General features: G+C 35.4%; 1 protein-coding gene across 4 annotated transcripts in view; it reads left to right on the top strand.

Annotated features, from left to right (window-relative positions):
- The window catches only part of LOC145269464 (uncharacterized), a 53,694-nt gene that overhangs the window by 14,033 nt on the left and 11,823 nt on the right, over positions 1-27,838 (top strand). For all 4 annotated transcript variants that reach the window (XM_080125162.1, XM_080125164.1, XM_080125163.1 and 1 more), the window contains exons 3-6: positions 987-1,066; positions 6,065-6,124; positions 10,749-10,904; positions 18,113-18,252. In XM_080125162.1, the coding sequence (XP_079981288.1) occupies positions 987-1,066; positions 6,065-6,124; positions 10,749-10,904; positions 18,113-18,252 (436 nt within the window). The remainder of the gene's footprint in view (positions 1-986; positions 1,067-6,064; positions 6,125-10,748; positions 10,905-18,112; positions 18,253-27,838) is intronic.

The raw sequence follows: 27,838 nt of genomic DNA, 5'->3' as shown, positions 1-27,838 counted from the left end.
TTTGTGTTATTTTTGTAATTTATTTATTTGTTATTTTATTTATTTATTCATTTGTGTTTTATTAATTTTTTTATTGATTTGTTATTTTATTTATTTATTTATTTGTGTTGTTTTATTTATTTATTTGTTATTTTATTTATTTATTTATTCATCTATGTGTGTTATTTTATTTATTTATTTATTTATTTTTGTGATTTAGTTATTTTTTTATTTGTGTTTTTTATTTATTTATTTGTGTTTTATTTATTTATTTATTTGTGTTATTTTATTTATTTATTTATTTTTTATTTCATATTATTGCAAATAAAGAAACGGGGATTCATTACAATGGTTATAAGGAAGACGAGTTTTTGTTGTGTTATTTTATTTATTTATTGATTTGTGTTGTTTTATTTTTTATTGATTTATTTGTGTTATTTTATTTATTTATTGATGCTCAGTGCTTGCGCACGTATATCTTTATCTTGAATTTAAATCAACGCTCAACTTCAGAAGAGTTTACGATGGGCAGTTACTCTAAAAAAAAGCCGTGGAGATTAAGAGTTTTCTGTGATCAATTGCCCCGCACAACTTCAAAGACGAAGAACCGTTGGTGGGCAGCTGCTCCATACAAGTCTTGGACTCTATAACGCTGCAGGAAAAGAGTAAAAGATCCTTCTCATGTTGATAAGAAAAAAATATCTGTCAGAATGCTAAAAGACTCAACACTTCTACGGAGCAATTCCGGTTTCTGATTGGTTACTCGCAGGACGTGGCTCCATTTGATTCGTCAGTTTCGAATTGCCAGCGTCTATGAGTAGAACCTTCCAACCTTCGGTGATCACACCCTTGTGTTATTTTATTTGTTTATTTTTTTTTTATTTCATATTATTGCAAATAAAGAAACGGGGATTCATTACAATGGTTATACAAGGAATCAGAGATTCGATTTCAATCGAGAACTTATCATTTATTTAAATACTTTTTTCACTTTGCCTTATTCACAGAACGAACCTGGGTTTACACTGGGATTTGGTATCTAAAATAATGGAGATAACGAAACCGAAACAACCTCTAAAGAGAAAAGGTGAGTAAAAATAATTTGATTTGAATTTGATCAGATGGTTACTTAGATTCTCATTTGTTTTATACAGGAATCACCACTTATCAAGGTCCGGAGGCCACTCGAGGATAAGAGTTAATGGGTATACATTAGTCAATGTGATTATAGCGTAGTAAATATAAGCGGTGGGAATTTTGTAAATTGGATTACTTATGGGGGACGGTTCATCAAGAATTTGTTTACATTGGACTTGAAGACAGTGAAATTGTAGTCAGATGGAAAGCAGGCAACCGAAAAAGAGTTCCACAGGCGTGTAGTTCTAAGAAAGAAGCTTTGTTCATGAAATCTACATTAAGGTTTAGGCACAGATAAAGAGTGCTTGCTCTGGAACTAAACGTCTTCCTGTCAGTGTGAATGTTATTACAGTTGGATTTGTTTTATATAATTATCTATACAAAACGTTTTTCAAGTTCGACTTTTTTTAAGAAAACGAATGAAAATGGGAGGTGTGACGTCACACGATACTTTTATCTGCCCCCCCTCCCCCCAAAAAAAACAATGGGTCAATGTGGCAGAAGTTCAGTTTCATCTAGGAGACAACCAGTTCTCAGAAAAGAAACGTTGTATTAGAAAAAAAAATTATATTCATACTAGCGTAGAGTACCCGGCGTTGCCCGGGTGGAGGATATTAGCACAAGGACGAAGCGATGTTAAGAATAGCTTACACATGGTTAAAATAAAAAAGATAGAGAGAGAGAGAGGTGGGTAGTTAGTTTTCCACACTAACCATTAGGCCAAAGAGGATAGTGAATTCAATGTGTTGGTAATTAAATTTTGCCCGGGTGGAGGATAATGGCACAAGGATAAAAAAAATATAGATCGAGAGAAGTGGGATCGAACTCGAAAACGTTAAAAATTAGTCTTCCTCGGCTACCATTAGGCCAAAGAGGACAGTGAATTTATTGAGCTGGTAATTAAGTTAAGAATGATAGGAGTCGCTACGCATGCGCAGAAGTTAACATTGCTTTAAACCTGGGCGGGGGCCAGTTAAGCTTCCGGCTTTATATCGTGGTATTTATTTGCTTCCCCACGAAAGCAAATGAGACACAAGGTCGTTTTTAATGTGGGGGAAATCAGCACCTACAAAAAGGGGGCACTCTGGCAGTATCCAAAAAAATAGTAGTTGTCTCAGTATAATTACTATGTACTATGACATAAACTAACGGTGTTATTTGAGACAGTATTGAAAATGACTCAATTTACTAAAATATTTCTAGTCGGAATGAGTATTTAAAAAAAAAAAATGTTTGCTTTCTAAAGGATATAGTGGAACGATAAAAAAAAGTAAAATAGACAAGTTAGAATCAAATATCGATTTTACAAACTCAATCGTTTACACAACCTTGTTCATTTGCATATTTTTCTGTCTCTATGTCTATCCTTGTGGCCATGTCACTAGTAAGGGTGCTGGAGGTAAACGTTTTGTCTGGGCTGACGTTATCCGCCTGATAGTCAGGGACTCGAACCTTGGATTAACCACTACGGAGGCTGTCCTATCAGCAGGTGCAAAGTACTGGGACTGCTGTATTTCCATTTGGTGAATGGATCTGTACCATGCAGTAGTCTCTGGTGGGGCCTCTCGATGCCATACTAGTGGGTAATTGTTACGGCTTTACCTTTTCATGTGCTACAAAAAAAATTCCTGTCTTTTTCTCGCTTACTTTCCCTCTCTGTACTGCTCTAACCAATAGATGAGTTCATAATTAACGGATACTCTAACTTAACAGCTAAATCTGACCCCCAAGATCGCCATAGGCATGGAATATGTGCCTACATTAAAGATGGCTTCCCGTGTGGCAGGGATATCTCTAGAGAAGATCCTAATTTGCAATATATGTGTTTCCGAGTTGCACTTGCCTACACCACTGCATTTATATTTTCCCTCTATTGGCCCCATAACAGCCGAGTTACTATCTTTAAGAGCATATCTGAGAAAATAGACCACCTCCTGTCTGCACATCCCTCGGCTAACATCCACATCTGTGGTGACTTCAACGTCCATAACATGGAATGGCTGACCCATTCAAATAAGACAGACGATGAGGGGAGGTTTTGTCATGATTTTTCCATTGCTTATGACCTCACTCAGATTGTTCGAGAACCCACCCGTGTTCCCGATACACCCGGTCAATATGCAAGCCTCCTAGACCTTTTTCTCTCAACTTCCCCTGAGCTATGTTCATGTTCCGTTCATTCTCCTCTAGGATTCTCCGACCACTCCGTCGTATCAGTTAGGATAAAAACGAAATGTAATAAGTCCCCAGACGTACCTCTCCACCGTACTGTATACCGATACTCTATGGCTGACTGGGATAGCTTCCGTACATTCATATCTGATTTACCTCTACACTCCATGTTTAAAAAGGATGTGTCCTCTATAGTATCAGATCTGACCGAATGGTTAATTGTAGGCATAGACCAATTCATACCATCTAAAAAATTCCAAAAAAACCTAACAGCCAGCCATGGTTCTCCCCAAAATGTGCTGCTGCTATCGCGCACAGAAATCACTTTTTTCCATAACTACCAACGTAATAGATGCACTGAGACTAAAGCTGCTTTCAGGACTGCCAGCAACCACTGTAAAAGAGTAATACAAAATGCAAGAGTCTGTTAAATCCAAGGTAGCTGATCAGCGGCTTGGTTCCCACCAGTTTTGGAAAATAACAAATAGGATCCTGAACAGAAGTGTGCGTTCTATCGCAACCATTATCAATGGACCAGAGGTCATCTCGTCAGCATCAGACAAGGCCAAACTATTTGCAAAGAACTTTGCAGCCAATTCTACCATATGCGACGAAGGCCATCAACTCCCCATATTTCCTCCTATAACACAGAACACGCTAGGTAATATACAAATATCCGTGCATGAGGTCGCCAAGCTAATCAAGAACCTTGATTCCAGTAAAGCAACTGGCCCTGACGGCATCCCAATTATAGGGTTAAAAAAGCTTCAACCAGAACTTGCTCCCATACTTACGAAACTGTTTAAGCGCTGCCTTAAGAGAAATTCTTTCCGACTCTCTGGAAAACCTCATCAGTTTGCCCTGTATTTAAGAATTCAGGTGATAATCATCTCCCTCTCAGTACAGACCAATAAGTCTCCTGTGTGTTATGAGTAAGTTGCTGGAATCCATATTAAATAGAGAAATAGTCAACCGCCTCAACAAAAACAACCTTCTTAGTGACACACAATATGGTTTTCGTTTTGCAAGATCTACCGCAGATGTGCTAACGGTTATATCTCACAGGATTAGTGAATCTCTTGACAAAGGCTTCCTTTCTAGGGCAATTGCTCTTGACATATCAAAGGCCTTCGACAATGTATGGCATAAGGGTCTAATTCACAAGATTTCCAGCTACGGTATAACTGGAAGTGTTTTCTCAATCATTAAATCATTTCTCTCCGATAGGCTCATAAGAGTAGTGATCGATGGACAAAAATCAGAGGCCTGTAGTATTAATGCTGGAGTCCCTCAAGGGTCAATCCTGGGCCCAACTCTCTTCCTGATCTACATCAATGACCTCCCTAAACACATACTTAAATCATTCGTTGACATCTATGCTGATGATACGACCATCTACGGCAACACATCAAAGGCTGTAAATGACAAAGTTCTCTCTGATTCTCTCTCCTCTGATCTCGAGAGCGTGGTTCAGTGGGGGAAGAAGTGGCTGGTTACCTTTAATGCATCTAAAACCAAACTCCTATACTTACATCATCAACGCTCTGATCCCCATCTGGCATAGATTGAAATTGATGGCTCTCGTCTGGGAGAGGCCCCGTATTTTGACAAGCTTCTAGGTTTGACCTTTACTCCTGATCTGAAATGGAACACGTACATCAAGTCTGTTGCCAAGGTCGCTGGAAAGATGGTGGGATCCTTCTACCGCTCCAGAAGATATCTCACTGCTTATGCAATTCTCTATCTGTATAAAAGCCAAGTACGTCCAAGGATGGAATACTGCTACCATATCTGGGCAGGAGCTGCTAAAAACAACCTATCCTGCCTTGACAGACTACAAAATAGACTTTGTGGTTTAGTGGGGGAAGCCCTTTTCTCCACCCTGCAACCTCTCTCCCACAGAAGAGACGTTGCGAGTCTATTCTTGTTTTATCGTTATTTCCATGGCAGGTGCTCGTCTGAACTCCAATCTCTGGTCCCCCCTCGCCAATCTTTCACAAAAAAACACCCGTCTAGCTGAATCCACGGTGAAAAATTTTCCCCACTCTTTATCTGTGCCTAAATCAAAACGTGGATTCCATGAACAAAGCTTCTTTTTTCCTAGAACTGCACGCCTGTGGAACTCTATTCCGTCTGCCTGCTTCACACCTGACTACAACCTGGATGTCTTCAAGTCCAATGTTAACAAATTCCTAATGAACCACCCCCTTAAGTAAACACTTCATCAAATCTCCACACTAACGTACTGTACTTGCAATAACCTTTATCCCTGAGTGGCTTCCGGGCCTTGATAAGTGGTGTCCACTATGTAAAAAAAATATAAGATTAGGAAATTTACACAGGAAAATAGGGGGTTTGTACTTCTATTGAGTCACGAAAAACAAAGGATACCTCTTTAGGGGCAGCTGCGCATGTAATTATGAGCCAAGGGTTGCGTAATCTCTACCACACCTGGCCTTAATCACACCTCTTCTGAATCGGCAGTGTTTGAGATCAGTGGCACGGAGGATTGTCAGGACGACTGGAAACAATGCCGAGATAAGCGGAAAGCGCATACACCACCGAGATGTCCCAAATAGTCACCCATTAAGTACTGAACATGTTTAACGTTGCTTAACTTCGGTGATCCACCGGGAACCTGTGTGTGAGCGTGATTATAACGTATGCTGTGTTGATTATTCTGTTTTTGTGTTTATTTTGTTTTGCACTTTTCGCACTTGCTATTCCTGTTAATTATCAAGAGTTTTATCTTTTTTTTATTATTCTTTGCTCATAGATGACACGCCAGGTCGTTTTTGCAATCATACATACACAACAATCGATGCAGTCATGAAAAGTAAGTTTGTTTGTTTTTTTGTTTTTTTAGTTTTTATATTACTTTTGTATGACGGGAGACGCCGTATTTGGGGACATTTTTACGATAGAATATTGAATGTTACTCATATATGGCATATAGAGTAGTCCATGTATATTACATCAATCGCGAAACATTTGCAAACGACGCCTGGTATAAAATCTACTACACGGTGAACACCTAAAAACACTTGGAAAATCTTAGTCACATTTGTCAACGGAGGATATTTTCCCCTATAAAAGTATTAAGAAATTACAATAATATTAAAAATGTGTAATTATTATTAAAAATATTACATTATCTTCTATTCTATCTCTTCTCTATTCTTTTCTATCTATTCTATCTTCTATTCTATCTATCTATTCTTCTTCTCTTCTTCTCTTCTATCTATTCTATCTTCTCTTCTATCTATCTATTCTTCTTCTCTTCTTCTCTTCTATCTATTCTATCTTCTCTTCTTCTTCTCTTCTCTTCTCTTCTCTATCTTTCTTTCTTTCTATATATATATATATATATATATATATATATATATATATATATATATATATAAATAAAATGAACTCATTTTTTCCCGTGGGATTTTGACCTTAATAGGATTAAAAATCAAGATATTTCATGCAATACATTATGCACAAACGTCAGAACAATATCTGAGGTTTGTTATAGGCTTATTAGTTCTCAAATTCCTCGATAATCTTAGATTTCTATACTTTTTCTGCTGAGAAGTCATGGCCAACATCGGTTAAGATCAATGGAAGTGGTAAAATATTTTCTCTCTTAAAAATTCCTCCTCCCCCTGCCACCACTTAACACCGTTTGGAGATCGTTCACAGGGAACAGTTGAGAAGAGAACACCGGTTTGCCTTCGTATTCTATCATGTTAAGTTATTTAAAATCACTAAACTAAGCTGCAGTGCTTTGTGGCGTAGTGGTTAGGGTGCTGGACAATTCACATTATATTTTCACGTTCGCGCCGACCTACCATAGTGTTTGTTTTTTTTCTAAACAACTGGAATGGACTTTTCTTGGTGGCCGAACTGTTAACGTTGCAGATGTTTTTTGTTTTTTTTTCACACTTTATTTTCCTACTTTTACTCATGACTCCGGGTTTGATCCTTCCTACTTACCTACCATAACATTTTTTAAAACTCCCCCCCCCGTCCCGAAAACAAACACTCGGGCAACGCCGGGTACCCCCGCTAGTTATAGAATATAAGAAATGGTCTTTTGAGCGAGATTCCGGAAATTTCTAAAATATGGAATATTAAAGTATAGTATTTGGAGTAATTCCATAACGTTCTAAAATATGGAATATTAAAATATTCCACTTGGAGTGATTCTTGTATATTCTAAAATTGTGAATGTCAAAGTATTCTATTTTATAGCAATTCTGGAATGTTCCATCCGCCAAAACTATAAAACAACGCTATTCGCGAAAACTTCTCAGTTAAATTATTTAAGCAAATAATAAGCGAGTTGCGTTGTCAGTCGCTAAAAAACATTTAAATGAATCAATTACCTCGAAGAAAAAAAAAAAACTCTGAAAACTGTAAAGATTTCGGTCTTTTCCTCTGACCAAAGAAATAAAAATTCAATATTCTCTTTTACTCGGCATTTCTTCTAAATATAGAATTGATTATCTCTCTTAGACCTTGTGGAACGCTTTCAAACATCTGGTAGCTCGAAGAAAGCGTATTTAATATTTGTAAATATTGTTTTGTTTTTCTTTATATTAAAATAAATGTTTCCTTGTTGAAGACTTGTTTTATGTACAATAAATATTTCTTGTTTTTTCTAATTCTGAATGTTTAGCAAATATTTGTTGCGTGTTTAATATCCCCTAGAAACAAGCAATTTTATCATAGAATTATTCTAATGACAATTAAAAGCGACATTCCACGTAAATTGTTGAATTTGTCGCCTTTATTCTCGTACATGATTATTATGCTTTAATTGTCCTTTACCGAGGGATAAGTAACGGACTTTAATTGGTGGATGCAAAAGGGTGCGTCTCATTGATCCGACCACCTCCCCCGATTAAAAATAAACAAGGCTGCACACACGGTTTAGTCAGTTTTTTGCAGCCACAGATGGGAGCAGCAGAGTTCGCGAAGTATCGCACAAGGTTGCAATTATCCATGGCGTAAAGTAAAGTTGATGAAATCTTAAAGACTTTCAAGGATTCGTGAAGCATCCTCAGATACCCACGTGACTGAACACTCTTCAAAAAAAAAAAAAAAAGAAAAAAAAAAAAGAACGAAGACCAGCCTAAACTCAAAAAATTGTAAATTCGGATTGATATTACCAAATAACTCCAGAAAAAACAATTCGTCTGACTTGTTGCATGTTTAATATTTCCTAGAAATAAGCACGTAACAATATCTTGTTGATTTTATCATGGAATTATTCTAATAATGATTAGGAGAGTAAGATTGAAGACGATATTCCACGTCAATTGTGTAATTTGTTGCCATGATTCTTGTACATGGTTATTATCCTTTAATAAACACATATCTAAAGAAATGGCAGAAGCACTAGATGATTATCTCCAATCTGTAGTGGAATGGGGACAAAAATGGATGGCCACATTCAATGCTGCCAAGACTAAACTTGTTTCCTTCAAACATTACAAGAAACAGTCTCTACTACCAATAGCAATGGCCACTGACTCTTTATCTGAAAGTACATCTTATAAACTCCTCGGTCTAACGTTCACAGGTAACATGAGTTGGAACAATTACATTGAGAGCATTGTTAGGACCGTTGTGAAGAAGGTAGGTTCTCTCTACCCTGCTAGAAAGCTACTAACGCCTGAAATTATGTACCTCTTTAAGGCCACCATTCGGCCATATATGGCGTATTGTTGTCGCATTTGGGCTGGTGCATCTGTTACTAGTATCTCGCACCTAGACAAGGTCCAAAAGAGTGTCGCTAACCTGATAGGTCCTAAACTGTTATCTAAGCTTCAGCCTCTGCCCCATCGACGAAATGTAGCATCCCTCTGCCTGTTCTACAAGTACTTTAACGGTGAATGCTCCGACCAACTGCAAGCACTTGTACCCCCTCGACGTAAATATCCCCGACAAACCCAACAAGCAGCTAAATCCCACCCCTTCACAGTAGAGATCCCTAGATGTAAGAGAGCCTTCTACTCCGGTAGTTTCTTCTCCAGAACCGCTAGACTTTGGAATTCCCTTCCGAGTTCCTGCTTCCCCAACTGTACTGGCATGCAGAAGTTTAAGTGTAAGGTGAACCGACATCTTGCTGCCCAACTTCCCACATAGTACCCCTGTAGTTTATGTCCCTGATAGTAGCCCCCTACATCAAAGTGGCAATGTGCCTTGTTTGGGGTGAAAATATAATTTTTAAAAAATTAGCCTTTAGCGAGGAATTAGTAGCGGGCTTTGATTAGTGGACGCAGTAACACAGATAATTCACTGCCTGCCCTAAGCCTATGAGCTAACAACTGTAAAAGTACTAACCCACCACAGTCTACCTGGCTTAAATGGATACTTCGATCTATGGAATAAACATATTGAATCGCTGTAGCAAATAAAGCAATATAAAATCACTAATATTATGTTTATTAACCGAGGACAACAAGATAATCAGTACTCGCGCCTCTGGTGAATTACAATGCGCCTTCTAGAAAGCATGTGTGGGTGCTTCGCTAACACCCTTAGGACGCGCACGTCTGCCCTTTCTGAAAATGTTAAAGACAAGTGGGTTTATACATGTGATGCACTCTGCTAACCCAACAATTAACGTGTAAATAAAACCAGAGTTATAAACAAACAAGAAATATCTATTGCGCATAAAACAAGTCGTAAACAATGAAACATTTATTTTAACATAAAGGAACACAAAACAATATTTACAAATATTAAACATGCTTTCTGTGAACGACTAGATGTTTGAAAGCGTTTCACAAGGTCGAAGGGAGATAATCAATTCTATATTTCAATTTCAAGTAAACCGGTACCACCTTATTTATCTGTCTAGTTGTGCCGTGTAAACCACCTTTTCATAATGCATTGCCCGTTAGATTGATTCGCAGACTTCGGAGTTTTACTCTAAACTTAACTGATGTAGTCCAAAAAAAAATCTGAGGAATATATTTGATCGTATCTTGGCTGAAAAGGGTTGTCAGAAAGAAGCGATCGTGATATACAATCGCATTAGGAGCTCTATTAGGGATGTACATCTATAACTTTTTCTCCTTTCAGGGATACCCACTATGCAACGGGGTTCATACTTCAATAGTTAAATTTTATGTTGACATTGATTTTTTTAAGCTCCTCTGCTTTAGTCGGTGATCTGTGTTGAATAGATTTATATGCCTAGTTGTGCCGTGTAAACCAGCTTTTCATAATGCATTGCCCGTTAGATTGAGCGGCTTCCATAAATATGGAGCTGCGTGTTCTCATATAAGAGATTTAGGGTGATGGACAAGGACCTTCAATGTCGTCCGTCCTACTGTGTAGAATACAGCTTGGTGAGACTTGAAAGGTACTACCTGTATCCAGAGAAGCAAATATGTCCACAAAAACATAGATATGGAAGTCGTAGCAGACACGTTTAGATTTTAATTATTTTTGTCTTTCAGTTGACGGAAAGGCGATTTTGTTTGTTGACAAAGGCCATGTTATTGACGAGCGAGATGGATTGAAGACGTATGTCGAAACTCGCTTCCCAAGCGGTCCCAAATGGGTACACGCCGCAGTATATTCAGAAAAGACTCGAAAATCATATCTATTTAAGCGTAAGTATATTTCGAAATCACACTTGATCTTACTGATATAGATTTTGGAAAATCTATCTATATAATTATAAAACTCCAATGACCTTTATCCGGTTGCGCATGCGTACATAAACAAATAATCAACGCGACAATAAAAACTATTGTTTTACTGTGTACGTTTTCAGCGTACCAATTGTTTTGTTTTCGCGTTTAAATTATCCAAATAAACAATTGTTGATATTTTCTGCATTTTTTTTACATCGTTCATTTCCGTATTGTGTTAAAGTTATTTTAATGCAATTTTCTTAAAATAAATCTACTTTAACCGGTTGACAGCCATAATAGCATATTACAATGGCGATTTGCCCACAACCTTCCTTTTTTTTTTTAATTTATTCTCCATTTTTTATACACCTTTCTGAAAAAATATTCATACATTTTCTTCTGCGCTACCAACATAAATAAATAATCCCGAAAATATGTTTTTTTATAATTGCGTTAAAAATAAATAATCAACGCGACAATAAAACGTATTGTTTTACTGTGTACGTTTTCAGCCTCTCAATTGTTTTTTGTTTTTCGCGTTTAAATTAAAAGATTTGACTCATTACATGTGTGTGTGTGTGTATGTGTGTGTGTGTGAATAATCTATATAATTATAAAACTCAAATGACCTTGTAACGAGGTATGTAACCCACTTTCCGGTTTACGGCATACCGGTTGCGCATGCGCGAATGACCCGCGCACTGGAATATTAACGTTATTATTTCGAAATTATTATTTAACATGGGAAGAGTGGGCGGTTAAAATAACTTAAACGTAATACAGAAATGAAGGATATAAACAAAAAAAAAGCAGACAGTATTAACAATTGTTTATTTGGATAATTTAAACGCGAAAAAGAAGCAAACAAAAATACAATTGGGACGCTGAAATATTAATGTTATTATTTCGAAATTATTATTTAACATGAGAAGAGTGGGTTTTTTTTTTTTTTTTTTTTTTTTTACAAAGGCATCACCACATTATCAAGGCCCAGAGGCCACTCAAGGATAAGGGTTAAAGAGTGTACAGTAGAAATTGGTCAATATAGTAATCATTAGTAATGAAAATTTGGTAAATTTAATAACTTATATGGAACGGCTCATCAAGAACTTATTTACTTTAGACTTGAACACAACCATATTGTAGTCAGCCGGAAAGCAGGAAAACGGAAGACAATTCCACAGGCGTGCAGTTCTAAGAAAGAAGCTTTGTTCATGGAATCTACGTTTAGGTTTAGCCACAGATAAAGAGTGGGGGAAATTATTGATAGTGTTTACAGCTAGACGAGTGTTTCTTGTGAAAGTTTGGCGAGGGGGGACCAAAGATTGAAGCTCAGTTGAACACTTTCCATGAAAATAACGATACATCAGAGACAAACTCGCAACATCTCTTCTGTGAGATAGAGGTTCACCACTTATCAAGGCCCGGAAGCCACTCAGGGATAAGGGTTATTGCAAGTACATTACGTTAGTGTGGAGATTTGATGAAGTGTTTACTTAAGGGGGTGGTTCATTAGGAATTTGTTAACATTGGACTTGAAGACATCCAAGTTGTAGTTCGGTGGGAAGCAGGCAGACGGAATAGAGTTCCACAGGCGTGCAGTTCTAAGAAAGAAGCTTTGTTCATGGAATCCACGTTTTGATTTAGGCACAGATATAGAGTGGGGGAAATTTTTGACAGTGGATTCAGCTAGACGGGTGTTTTTCGTGAAAGATTGGCGAGGGGGGACCAGAGATTGGAGTTCAAACGAGCACCTGCCATGGAAATAACGATAAAACAAGGATAGGCTCGGAACGTCTCTTCTGTGGGAGAGAGGTTGCAGGGTAGAGAAAAGGGCATCCCCCACTAAGCCACGAAGTCTATTTTGTACTCTGTCAAGGCAGGATAGGCTGTTTTTAGCAGCTCCTGCCCAGATATGGCAGCAGTATTCCATCCTTGAACGTACTTGGCTTTTACATAGATAGAGAATTGCATCAGTAGTGAGATATCTTCTAGAGCGGTAGAAGGATCCCACCATCTTTCCAGCGACCTTGGCAACAGACTTGATGTACGTGTTCCATTTCAGATCAGGAGTAAAGGTCAAACCCAGAAGCTTGTCAAAACATGGAGCCTCACCACGACGTGAGCCATCCATCACAATTGATGCCAGATGGGGATCCGAGCGTTGATGATGTAAGGATAGGAGTTTGGTTTTGGATGTATTAAAGGTAATCAGTCACGTCTTCCCCCACTGAACCACGCTCTCGAGATCAGAGGAGAGAGAATCAGAGAGAACTTTGTCATTTACAGCCTTTGATGTGTTGCCGTAGATGGTCGTATCATCAGCATAGATGTCAACGAATGATTTAAGTATGTGTTTAGGGAGGTCATTGATGTAGATCAGGAAGAGAGTTGGGCCCAGGATTGACCCCTATAAGTATTATGGTATCTGTTCAGTGCACATTTACTTATAAGTATGGCAAACCACATATAATTCAATTATAATCTAATTGCTGTAAGTTTTTTTTTTTCAAAATAAACAATTATAAACAGAACGACTCATAGAAATCTATCTATATTCTTTTTTTCATTTTAATATACTTTCATATAAATGTTTCTGTTATGTCACAAAAAACTATTTTCTTTGCGTCACAAATGTCACGCTCATACATTAATTCCATAGCTAATATAACATACTGGCACAACGGGTCAGGGGTACTCTAGTATATCTATAAAAGTGAAATTATCCGTGTGTGTCATTGTGTGTACATTTCCCTATCAAATTACTCTGTCAATTTTCAGTCTACAGACTCAAGATTTGACAGAAGGGGTATATAGGGTTGGGATAATCTTTTAAATAGGTTTTCGGCCAGAAATTTGGCTGTCAAGGGGTCAAAGTTTAACGATTTGAGCTTTGAAATCTCTACCAAATTCCTCCACCAATTTTGGGTATAGACAATTAAAATTTTACATGTAGGTTACTTAGACATAGATGAAAAATTTTAATTTTATTTGAGCACAAAACAATAAATGTTAAGGGATCAAAATTGGGGTCAAATTGTAAAAGATTTGACCTCTGCAGTCTCTACCAAACGACTCAGCCAATTTTAGGTCTAAACATTTGAAATTTTACATAAAATGTATTCAAACAGAGGGCAAGCTTTTTAATTGGGTTTGAGCGGAAAAGTAGGCGGCCAATGTGTCAAAGTTCAAAAGAATTTACCTATGCAGTCTCTAGGAGACTCCTTCGCAAATTTTGGGTCCAAACATTTGAAATTTTAGATGTAGTTACCTGGACATGAGTCGGACTTTTTAATATATATGTGCACATATGCACGTAAAGTTATGAACAGTACATAGGGCCCGAACAAAGCCGGGTTGAACTGCTAGTATATATATAAAGGCTTGATTGAAATTTCGTTATCTTCTAAATTTAATTGAAAGACAAGCGGTATTTAAAAATATGGTCTCAGCTTTTTTGTTTGAGCTTTTTAAAATAAGTTTAGATTATTAAGGTGCTGGCGGACTTATAACCCGTTATTAAGAGTGAGTGCTTTCTATGGAATCGATTGTTTAATATGGTTATATTTGAGCTTTTTTTTGTATTAAATATTAATTCTGTGATTCGAACGGATAACACTATACTTTGTTCGCTGCACCTCATCATAACAAACGTATAATCAAAATTTCAAGAAAATGTCTATATTAAATACAAGCAGTTCAGCCCGTCTTTGCTCGGGCCTTATGTACTGTTCATAACTGAATGTGAATATATATATATATATATATATATATATATATATATATATATATATATATATATATATTAAAAAGTTTAACTCATGTCCAGAAAACGTACATCTAAAATTTCAAGTGTTTAGACCCAAAATGGGCGGACGAGTTTGTTAGTGTCTGTAAAGGTCAACTCTTTCAACTTTGACCTCTTGGCAGCCAAATTTTCGCTCATAAACTGATTCACAAGCTTGCTGCAATGTCTGAATATTTTTTATGTAAAAAAAATCATATTTAGACCAAAAATTGGTTGAATATTTTACTAGAGACCGCAAAGTTCTTTTGAACTTTGACCCCTTGGTAGCCAAATGTTTGACCGAAAACAAATTACAAAGCTTGCCCTATGTCTGAATACACTTTATGTAAAATTTCAAATGTTTAGCCTTAAAATTGGCTAATTTGGTAGAGACCCCAGGGGTCAATTTTTTAAAACTTTGAGGTGAATTTTCACCCCTTAACATTTATTGTTTCGGGCTCAAATCGAATTACAACGTTTGATCCATGCCCAAGTAACCTATATCTAAATTTTCAAATGTTTAGACTCAAAATTGGCGGAGGAGTTTGGTAGAATTTTCAAAGGTCAAATCTTTGGACTTTCACTTCTTGACAGCTAAATTTCTAGCCAAACACCGATTAAAAAGATTATCCCAAATCTCAATACTCCTTATGTCAAATGTCGAGTCTGTAGATCGAAAATTGACAGAGTTATTCGTTAGGGAAATGTACACACACATACACACACAGACAAACAATTTCACCTTTATCTACATATATAGATTGTATTTTGTTACTAATCACTATCAGTCGCTAACTATGACTCGAATCTATACTATAGTATTTCGTACTGAAGTGACTCATGTGTGTGATTATTCTTCCATAACCCGACAAAACTAATGATGGCCACAACATTAACTGATCGGTCGATGTTTTTGCACATGACTTAATCTAACAGTACTGGAATATCCCTAACCGTTGACTTAGTTTCTGAAAGGCAAGCAAAGCGTTAAGCAACAGTAGTTACCTCATATTTATATATATTGTATTGTTGTAACTAATCATTCTTAATCGCTATCTACGAATCGAACCTATACCATGGTATTCCTACTGAAGTGATTCATGTGTGTGATTATTCTTCCATAACACGACAAAACTAATGATAGTCACAATCATTAACCGATAACTCGATGTATATATATATATATATATATATATATATATATATATATATATATATATATATATATAATTATCCACTGACACGTGTTTCGTGGTCTACGACTCATCAGAGTGGCTGAATCTAGCGAGACTCGAAATCGAGATCCCATGATAAGAAGCCTAAACCTCTGCCTCGCCCTACTACTAAATGTATCGCGTTTTTACGTAGATGTTTTTATTTGTTTTTATTAGCGATACTTTCTTGAATGAATTCAAGTATTTATACGAAAGTGCATTTTTACCTAAATGCGTGTTGGAAATAATTTTCCCATTGACCAATCTGGTACCCCCTTAATAGGGAGCGGCATATATATTATTTTAAAAATATAATCATCCACTGACACGTGTTTCGTCGTCTACGACTCATCAGAGTGGCTGAATTTAACGCGTACCAGATTGGTCAATGGGAAAATTATTTCCAACAAGCATTTAGGTAAAAATGCACTTTCGTATAAATACTGTCGCACGCCTTTATTATTATTATTATTATTATTATTATTATTATTATTATTATTATTATTATTATTATTATTATTATTGGCTCACCTGGAACTTTCACACAAGTCAGCAAACGATCTGATTGGCGACCTGTGGTGTTCTCTGGAAGCTGAGTGACAACAAGTCTCCCCAGACGTCCAGCTCTCTCCTCCTCCTTCGATAGCATTTGCAAATATATTTGCATCATCGCAACAGCCTCTTAACATTGATTTCTCGCTGGCATTGCCCATTGATTTATACTGGAATTTGAGTGGCACTAACCCTCCCCACGATCCCAGTTCTCTTCGCACTTGTCCAGCGGAGGTCTGGCCAGTGCTCCCTCCTCGGTCTTTCCATCCTCCTTGACCCTTCTCGGCTCTTTGGTATCACTTTCCTATTGGGGGGAACGGTGGTGAAACAATGGAGGGGTGCATGATGGAGGATATAGAACGTGTAGATCTGCAGCTTCGTTGTTCTTCATTCCCTGTAACGCTTCTTCGTTATATTGTATTGTGTTATTCTCCGCATTCTAGGGTTTTCCTTAATATTTCAGCTGTTTTCATTATCGTTAGGCGTTGTATTTTTACAGCTATTCCTCTGATTCCAATTTCTAACATTCTTTTTTCTATGTTTTTTTTCGGGATTGTTCCTAGTGCTCCTACTATTATCGGTACTATTTTGATTTTCCTTATCATCTAAACCCCTTTTAACTCTCTGGCTAGTTCTGTGTATTTGCTTCGTTTCTCCTTTTCTTTCATACTCACCCTGTGGTCAGCTGGGACAGTAAAGTCAACGATTTGACAGGATTTTTCTTGTTACTTATTACGACATCTGATCTTCGTGCTTGGATGAGTTTGTCCGTCTGTATGTCCATGTGCCATAGGATTTTGTGGTTCTCGTTTTCGAGAGCTGTTGCAGGTTTATGCTTGTACCATTTATCTGTACGCTCAAAATGCAGTCTTTTCACAATTCCCAGTGCACCGCCCTCCCCATTTGGTCATGCCTGTTTTTGTATTCCTTTTGGGCCAGTTTGCTGCATTCACTTACTATATGGTTTATCGTTTCGTCTCTTTGTCCACAGAGTCTGTATTTGCTGTTTTCTTGTGTTTTATCGATCCTTGCTTTGATATGGTTGGTTCTTATCGAGTTATCTTGTGCTGCAGTTATTAGGGATTCAGTTTCTCGGTTTAAATGTCCTTTTCGCATCCATGTCCAGGTGTTTTCTTTATTCTCATCTTTTGTCATTCTTATGAATCTTCTGTAGAGTTATTTCTCTTCCTATTTCTCTTTTCTCGTTTTGTCGTTTGTCTCTCTGTTTTCTGTTTTGTTGGTTCTCTCCGTATCTCTCGCTGCCATAATTATCCTTTCAGTGTTTTGCATTATGTATCTTTCTAGTTCTTTTTTTTGTGTCCTTCACACAGTCTTCTATACAGATCAGTCCTCTCCCGCAGTCTTTCCATTTCAGATAGAGTCTGTCAATATCGTCCTTTGCGTGTAGTGCATTATGCATGGTTATGAGTTTCCTGGTTTTCTGGTCGAGCTGTCTCAGTTCTTCTTTTGTCCGTCCTATAAACGGCCCAGAGTATCTCACTAGTGACACTGCCCATGCATTTTTACCTTTTATTAGGTTTCTGCTATATACTATTCTTCTTCTTCTTCTTCTTCTTCTTCTTCTTCTTCTTCTTATTATTATTATTATTATTATTATTATTATTATTCAGATGACATGATATATGCATTCGAGCCTTTTGGCATGACGGAATTCCAACTAGTAAAGTTTTCTACAAATTTTAATGGGGCTACGCACGACCCTGAATGTGCTCTCAAGTACTTTGATTATGGCATTATATATCTCATGAAGGTTGGTCAAATTTTGCATACTTATAAATCCCCCCCTCTCTCTCTCTTTCCCTGTCTCTCTCTCTTTATATATATATATATATATATATATATATATATATATATATATATATATATATACTAGCTGTACCCGGCCACGCGTTGCTGTGGCTCAGTTTTTTAAAATGGAACACATGTGAAAGTAAAGAACAGTTTGATTCTTTTTTTCAAGAGAATGTACAAATTATTTATTTATTTTTAACAGATGTTAAGAAAATAAACAGAAAAATACTTCCATCATTAATTATGCAAAAAAAATAAATAAAATGTTGATTTAGTGTTTCAATATTATGCTTATAAATCACTTGCTGAGTATGCGCTGTTTTACGGTTGTTGTAAAAATGGAATGGAAACTTAAAGTTCGCCTCGTTTTAATATTTCTTAATTTTTTAATGGTGCCACCCCCAAAAAACGAATATAATCAAAACAGTAACATTCAACAATTGTATTTTATGTATATAAAACACAAAATATTTATTAAAAAAAAAAAAATTTTTTTTAAGGAAAAAAAGGGAAATAATTCCATTTTTAAACGAAAAAGTCAGTTTGGTATATCTTTTTGTTATTTTTTACATAAGTCCAGCTTAACATTCACATGGGAAATGTCGACATTTATAGGTTGTCGGATACGTTTACAACGAATAAATAATCTAGTAGATGTATCAGAATTTTTGTAGGAATTATTTACACCCCTATCACGAAACTGCGAATATAATATAAAAATCTCATAATTTCTGTGGGTTATTTATTTTCTTTATGGATTATACTTCCAAAATAAACTATTAAAGTTGTTTTAAACGTAATAGAAATATCTTTTTTTTATTTTTTAAAAAACAGTAATGAATTTTACGAACTCAATATTTTTCAATTTTAAAATTTTAAAAATCTATCAAAATTTTTCTATTGATTCTATTTTTACGATATTTTCAGGGTCAATGTGAAATTTTATGCTCTTCCCAATAAACTGAATATAATATTTTAGACAAACGTTTTTTTTAATTCACGCCCCCCCCAATTTTCAAGTGTTTACTAAAAAGTAAATAATTAATTTACTCACCAAAGTTTTATATATCACAAATTGAAGAGAAAAAGGTCAATAAGTAATATATTCAAATTTAAAACAAAAAAGTAGTGTTTTTTTTTTTAGAAATTTACCTGTAAAGTTCAAAGTTTAAAACCTTTTTTTTAAACCACGTTGTTTGTTTTTTCTTTTACTTTTTTTTTAATGAAACCTTGGTCCTTGCTCCTTTAATTGAAAAACAAATTAGGGCTTGAATTACATATTTCGAATAGTTATAAGCTTGGAAAGACAGGGGGTAAAATAATTCACGCCTCCCATTTTGAAATGTCTATTAAAAAGTAAACAATTTATTCACCAAACTGTTATGTATCACAAATTAGAGAGAAAAAGTCAATAAATAATATATAAAAATTTAAAACAAAAAAAGTAATGTTTTTTAGAAATTTACCTGTAAAGTCCGAAGTTAAAACCTTTTTTTTAAAAAAAAAACATGTTTTTTTTTTTAATAAAACCTCGGTCCTTGCTCCTTTAATTGGAAAAAAATTAGGGCTTGAGTTACATTTTTCGAGGAGTTATAAGCTTAGAAAGACGGGGTGGAATTATTCACTATTTATCACGAAATTTCTGACACACCTACCAATCTACTCATGTTAAGAACGGCTTTCGGAATAGACACCCCTAACCTTGCCAGAATACCCGAATGTACCGAATTTAAAAGGGAACGAAATTCAAATTTCCATTCCATTTTTACAACCGTAAAGCAGAGCATTCTATGCAAATTTTACCTAAGTTACTGCATTAATGCTATTTTTTAAGCCCAAAAAAATATTTAGGTTTGGCTATAAATTCCTAAACTCAGTTCACCCTAAATAATTTAGGTGACTGAAATAGGAATATAATTGAATCTTTAATTTCCTGAATAATATCCAATAATTCATTTTCTTCGAGTTATATCGAATTCATTAATACGGACTTTAGGGGCTTTTTTCGTAATGTTCTTGTAAAAATTATTTTTTATTGCTACAAATTCCGATGCTTTATTTATATAAAAAAAAGCAAAAATAAATTCTTGCGTTTTTTATTTACTACTGAAACTTTAGTAAAGGTATTTTTTGTTTAGTAAAGGTATTTTTTGTTTAAACTAATTTTTTTGTTTAGTAAAGGTATTTTTTGTTTAAACAAAATAAAACATTTTCACTAAGAGTTAAGTAAAAATAATTAGTTCATTATATTCTGCGATCATTATTTGAAAAATACTGCAATTTTCATTAGAATTTGTTAATTTCCTGATTTTTCGTGAATTTTTAAGTAAAGTGAGGAGTCAAAATGTTTATACACTTTGAGCATCGGCATTCATTTTGTGTGTACCTACCATTTTTCGATGAATATTTGATATGAAAGCGACCACGTGTGGTTAATTTAAATTAAACTTAGATCACATGATTACATTATCAATAATCATGTGATTAAACCCATTGAAAATTTACCGATATTGTAAACACATTCTGTTTACATTAAGCCTGTAGTGTTTTTTAGTGATGCAATGTTGGCAACTGAGATTTAAAAAAAACCCGCGAGATCAGGAGAAATAAATGTCCAGAAAATCGCTAGATTTTTAACTTTTATCATCTCACATTTTCTAAAATCGCTAATCCCCCCCCAAACTCCATATTTTAACTTCCTACCATAAAAAATTATAAATCTAGTATATTCAATATATAAAATGTTTATGGAATTATATTGAAGCGGTTAGCTCCCCAGAAGGCTTTTTGCCTGTTTTTCTTCAGAGAGGGTATTTTTTTTTGCAGGAAACAAATCATAAACTCATGTGACCTTGCAACGTGACCTTACACGTCCTCGACCCCTGATCGCGGCCCAGTTATGCTCTGCACCCTGGTCGGTACAGTTATGATATGTCGACTGGGCAACCAGGTCTGCCAACCGTTAGTACGTCGCGTCACCCAGTGAGTTCTTCGTTAAGGCGTTGGGGATTCTTCTCGGATGCTCGGTCCTCAAGGCCTGTTCTCCGTGGATCGTCTAATTATCCTGGGTGTTCGTTGACGGATACGGTGTCACAAATGGCAAATAAAGAATGTACATATATAGGGATCAACGCACATCAGCAACAAAACTCCGGAGGTTGGTTAATATAATATATATTTCGGAAATTCATAAAAGAAGTATTTACAGCATATACATATAGTTGACAATTAATTCAAGCAAGCAGTTAGTTCTACAACTGAGCTTCTGTTGTTGAAATACCTGGTCGGTATCGCGGATTTTGCGTAATTCTCATTAAGTGATCGACACGTTATAAGCGTTGAGTTATCAGGCAACAAGCGAGGGGGAGAGAGAGAGAGGTGATTCTGCCGAGACTCTGATTCCGGACTCTCTCTTCTTCTGTTCTTCCGTTCTCTCTTACTGACTTAATCTCTGATTTTTCATTTCTTTTATAATACAATTATGGAATGATGACGACACCCATGTTCGTCATCGACCAATCAAATTGCTTGATTATAATTCGACGGGGCCTTTTCTCATTGGTTGATTATACTTCGACAGGGCCCTTTTTCATTGGTCCATTTCCAAAATTGGACTGACTCCTCCTTTAATTAACGCCCAACTTACACGTTGTATTAATTAACTCCTCCCTGGCTTACTAACGGAATTTTTTTCCATATCCAAGAAAATTATTTTCCTTTGACTTAAAGCAAATCACGCGATTTTATTTGTTTTAAAATTATCTATTGATCTCATTTTTCACTTTGATAATTCAAAGGAATTTTAGTTTACCTTTGAATTAAGTTCTGGTTGTCGGCTATTCTATTATATCAGACATTTTGTTTACGTCAAAAGACCAAGAATGCATTTGTCGCTTTGAACTTATCGGACAACACATTTTTCCATCCGAGCAAAAATATTTCATAACTTACATTTTCGGTCGACCTGATTCACCAAATGACAATTCTCGATACGTTATCTTATTGTTTTGAAATTTCGGACAATTCATTTTTTTTCCTATTCTTTGTTCTAAACATAATGCCGAATCACTGCGTGTGTTTCTCTTAGATCAAAAACGACCCGACTTTTCAACTTGTCAAATTCACAGGTCAACTTTGGCTCATAGTTTTGCCAATTGCGGGTGTGAAATCCCCACCCCTCCGGCTACGGTACCACTATGATTCCGGCCATCGTAGATCAAAAATATTTTATGCATTCTTTTTCGCTTTTGAAGTCTATAATGTGATTTAACCTCTCGCTACAAAGGCACTCTTGCCGCCGCCATTTCAAAGACAGACTTAGCTCAGAATTTATTCACAAAAAAAAAAAAATTAATAATAATTTTTTATTGCCTCAACCCGATCATCGTCCGGGAACAAAAAATTACTTTTAACCGAAAGAAACGTCACATCAACCCTACAGGTCTGATGTGGCCTCTCTTTAGTGTTACACTCAAACTTTTTATAATAAAAGTCAAATTGAAATATACTGCAAATTAAACATCACAATAATGGTGCAACATATTTTGAAATTAGAAAAATAAAAACACAAAAAAACTTTGTTTTAGCATGTGAAAAGTATTTAGGTTGGTAGATAATTACATTCTACTGTATTGGTATATTTTTTGCTGTTGTTTCTTGCTTTTTACAATTTTCGACTAAATACTTCTAAATGGAATTTTGGAATGCGAGATGCCGTAAAAAAATGTAGAAATAAGATTGAATGAAAAAAACAGCAAATGAATTTTATGGAAAAAAAAAACTTACCAAGGAATTTGTTGAATATCAGAATAAAAATAAAAAATAAATAAAAAATAAACGGAAAGAAACACGTGAAGAAGAAAGCAAATGAATTCGATCGAAACAATTTTTAAGAATTAAATTTATTTTAGGTAGGCTTGGCTTTAACCAAAACACTTGAAATTTGAATTAAAAAAATGGAATTTTGGAATGCGAGATACCGTTAAAAAACAAACAAACAAATAAAACTTATTTTTTGATGGATGAAATAAATAAATGAATTATAAATTATGAATTATAAATGTAAATTTTGGATAAACAAATGAAATTAAAAAATGTAAAAATAAGAGATGCCTATTATAACACTGAAAATGTTGTCATGCGAAATCGTCAAATCGTAGTGAAATCATTCCAACGTGCATTCTACCAGAAATAAAATTTGACCACAGGTTCGCATTTAAGAAAAATATTTTTATTTTATTTTATATATTTTTATAATTTGGGATGTTAATTTATAGACTGTCTGAAGCTTTCAAATAAATTGGTAATGTACAAATATGGTTTTATTGATAACGAACGAACTCAGAATTACATTTCTAATCCGAAATTCGAAATCGTCAAATCGTCGTGAATTGCCTGCAAACCGGAAATAAAATGGAACATAGTTCTGCATTTACGAAAAATATTTTTATTTTATTTAATATATTTTTATAATTTGCGATGTTAATTTATTTTAATAACATGCAAACATTCTTTGACTTTACAGATAAATATTCTGAAAATTTCAATTAAATTGGTAACGTAGAAATATGGTTTTATTCGCTTATAACGAACCAAGAATTACATTTATATATATATATATATATATATATATATATATATATATATATATATATATATATATATAAATGTAATTCTTGGTTCGTTATAAGCGAATAAAACCATATTTCTACGTTACCAATTTAATTGAAATTTTATATATATATATATATATATATATATATATATATATATATATATAATGCTCCCTATCTTACGTTGAGCATTTAGGAAGGAATAAGCGTATGAAGCGATACTCTTCGTGTAAACAAATTGAGCTTAGATACTTTGGACAATGTCAAAACATTGTTAATTCACTGCCCGTATAGCGCAACGCTTAGAAGCTCCGATTTCCGTATGGGGAATCGGGTTTCGACTCTGGCTTGAGGTTGTTGCTGTTGTTGTTGTTGTTGTTTGTCTAGCCGCACTGATGAGCTGTGAAACAGCGAAACACTACTGTTTGTGGATGACTATAAATATATATATATATATATATATATATATATATATATATATATATATATATATATATATAAGGGAAAATAGTTAATAAAACATGTTAAAACCACTTTGAAAAAGAGTTTAAAACATATTTAATTTAAAAAGGAAACACTTAAAAAGTAGAAAGTATTTCTTCGAAACTCCGCAGATTAAGGACTATCCACTTATTAAGTGTTTCCTTTTCAAATTAAATATGTCTTTAACTCTTATTCAAAGTGTTTATTTAACATGTTTTATTAACTGTTTGCCCTTATTATAAGCTCTATCTCCTATTTGGTTTTATTGAGCTTTTACATCTGGCTGAGATAACTTTATAAAGATTAAATCTTTAATATTTATAATATACTTTAGTTTTACCATCTTGGATCATTTTGGTAAATTTAATTGTAATTTTTATTTTATTATATATATATATATATATATATATATATATATATATATATATATATATATATATATATACATATATATATACAGTACTGCATATGGATGACTGTATATATATATATAAATATATACACACACACACACACACACACACGCATATATATATATATATATATATAGGTAATGATATACAAACTGCTATTAGCATATTAAGCGATGCTCTTTTGTGTGAAAACATCGTTAATTCACTACCCGCATAGCAGCAGCCGTATAGCGTAATGGTAGGAAGCGTTGACTGTTGTTCGGGTGGTTGAGTTCTGGCTTGAGGTAGTTGCTTGTCGAAACACTACTGTATGTGGATTACTCTCTCGCTCTCTCTCTCTCTCTCTCTCTCTCTCTCTCTATATATATATATATATATATATATATATATATATATATAAACTGACACCTGTTTCGTCGTCTACGACTCATCAGAGTGACTGAATCTAGCGAGATTCGAAATCGGACCCCCTAATAAGAAGCCTCAACCTCTACCATCCGGCTAATGTATCGCGTTTTTATGTAGATGTTTTTATTTGTTTTTGTTAGCGATACTTTATTTATTATTTTTTTTTAATGAATTCAATTATTTATACGAAAGTGCATTTTTACCCAAATACGAGTTTGGGATAATTTTCCCGTTGTATCCGCTAAATGGGAGCAGCATATATATTATTTTTAAAATATCGCTCAGAAAAACAAATAAAAACATCTACATAAAAATGATGCATTTATTAGTCGTGCGAGTTAGCCGCGGGGAAGAGATTTAGACGACAAAACATTATGTCAGTGTCAGTGGATAATTATACATATATATTCTATTACATTTTCGTCCCAAACAAGGCACATCGCCACTTTGATGTAGAGAGCTACTATCAGGGATATAAACAACAGGGGTACTATGCAGGGAGTTGGGCAGCAAGATGTCGGTTCACGTTACACTTGAACTTCTGCATGCCAGTACAGTTGGGGAAGCAGGGTCCCGGAAGGGAATTCAAAAGTCTAGCAGTTCTGGGGAAGAAACTACCAGAGTAGAAGGCTCTCTTACATCTAGGGATCTCTACTGTGAAGGGGTGGAATTTTGCTGCTTGTCGGGTCCGTCGGAGGTATTTACGTCGAGGGGGTACAAGTGCTTGCAGTTCGTCGGAGCATTCACCGTTAAAGTACTTGTAGAACAGGCAGGCGGATGCAACATTTCGTCGATAGGACAGAAGCTGAAGCCTAGATGACAGTTCAGGACCTATCAGGTTGGCGACTCTCTTTTGAACTTTGTCCAGGAGCGAGAGACTAGTAGCAGATGCACCAGCCCAAATATGACAACAATACTCCATACATGGGTGAATGGTGGCCTTATAGAGGTACAGGATACTTTCGGGCGTTAGTAGCTTTCTAGCAGGGTAGAGAGAACCTACCTTCTTTGCAGCGGTCCTGACAATGCTCTCAATGTAATTGTTCCAACTCATATTTCCTATGAACGTTAGGCCAAGGAGTTTAAAAGATTACTTTCAGATAAAGAGTATTTGGCCATTGCTACTGGTGGTAGAGAAGGTTTCTTGTAATTATTGAAGGAAACAAGTAAGTCTTGGCAGCATTGAAGGTGACCATCCATTTTTGTATCTATTCCACTACAAATCAAAAGTCATCCTCTAGTTTTTCTGCCATTTCTTTAGATATGTATCCGTTTATTTTCGTGTCGTGTCTGTTATAGAGCGTGGTTTCGTCAGCATATATACCCATCTCACAAACAATTTTGTCAGGGAGGTCATTTATAAATATTAGGAATAATAGAGGTCCAAGAATAGACCCTTGAGGCACTCCCACATTTATATCATATTGTTTAGATGTACGACCGTCGAGAACAACCTGGATTTTTCTCTTATCTAAGAAGGATTTTATTATGTTAAATATTTTTCCAGTGATACCATATGATCTGATTTTTCTGAGAATACCTTAATGCCATATCCTGTCAAAAGCCTTAGATATATCTAGGACTACCGCTCTACACTTCCCTGCTTTGTCCAGTGAATGGTATATACGTTCAGAGATTACAGTTAGGATGTCTGCTGTGGAACGGGCCTGCCTAAATCCATATTGTTGGTCTGTAAGAAGTTTAGCAACTGTAAGGTGATGGACTATAGCTTGGTTAATTATGGACTCAAATATTTTGGCGAAAAGTGAGAGGGGGCTAATGGGGCGATAAATTAATGGGTCAGTTCTTTCGCCAGAATTCTTGAAAACTCCTACCATAGAAGCAGTTTTCCAGCAAGCAGGAAAGCAAAATTCATTAAGGCATTTGTTAACAAGTTTGGAGAGAACTGAAGCTACTTCGGCGGAGCATTTTCTTAATAGCACAGCCGGGATGAGATCAGGTCCACATGCTTTTGAAGTGTCAAGAGGGGTGATTTTCAGATCGTCTAGTGTAGCGTCTGTCCGCAAAGGAAAGTTAGGGAGGGGGGTAGTTAGCAGGGTTCAATGTGGAGTTGGAGGCGAATCGACTTGGCAAGCATGTTAGCCTTCTCGGTTGCTGAGCAAACAAACTCATGATTGTTGGATAATGGGGGTATAGTTGATTGCCCATTATTTACTGCACTGTTGTAGAGTTTCCAATTTCTGTGCTTCGATGTGTCTTTTTGGTGGTTTCGGTAAAGTTTCTCTTAGGTGTCGCTATTTCTTTCTTACAGTTACTTCTGGCTTCCATATACTTCTGTCTGTTTATTTTTGCAGAATCCCCTTTTGAGGGGAGCTGGTTATCTCCCACATTAAACCGACCTTGTGTCACATTTTGTTTCGTGGGAAACATATAAATAACCAGTTTAAGTTGCCCAGCTATGTTCGCCACACCTTCTCCCTACCTGTTAACCGTCGCCACCCGTCAACTGAGGAGCAATAAATTTCATATAACTGACTGTTGAAAATAATTTATCAAGCTATTGCAAAAAAAAAAAAAAGGATTTGTAAATGATATTTTTTTTTTTTTTTACTTTAATAATTAGTGTAGGAAACAGTTGATTTTTGTCTCTTATCGCTGTGTGGCGGCA

The sequence above is a fragment of the Euprymna scolopes genome, chromosome 45, assembly GCF_053919585.1.
Source record: "Euprymna scolopes isolate OS-2025 chromosome 45, ASM5391958v1, whole genome shotgun sequence".
NCBI lineage: Eukaryota > Metazoa > Mollusca > Cephalopoda > Sepiida > Sepiolidae > Euprymna > Euprymna scolopes.
This window is presented reverse-complemented; position numbering and strand designations above follow the sequence as displayed.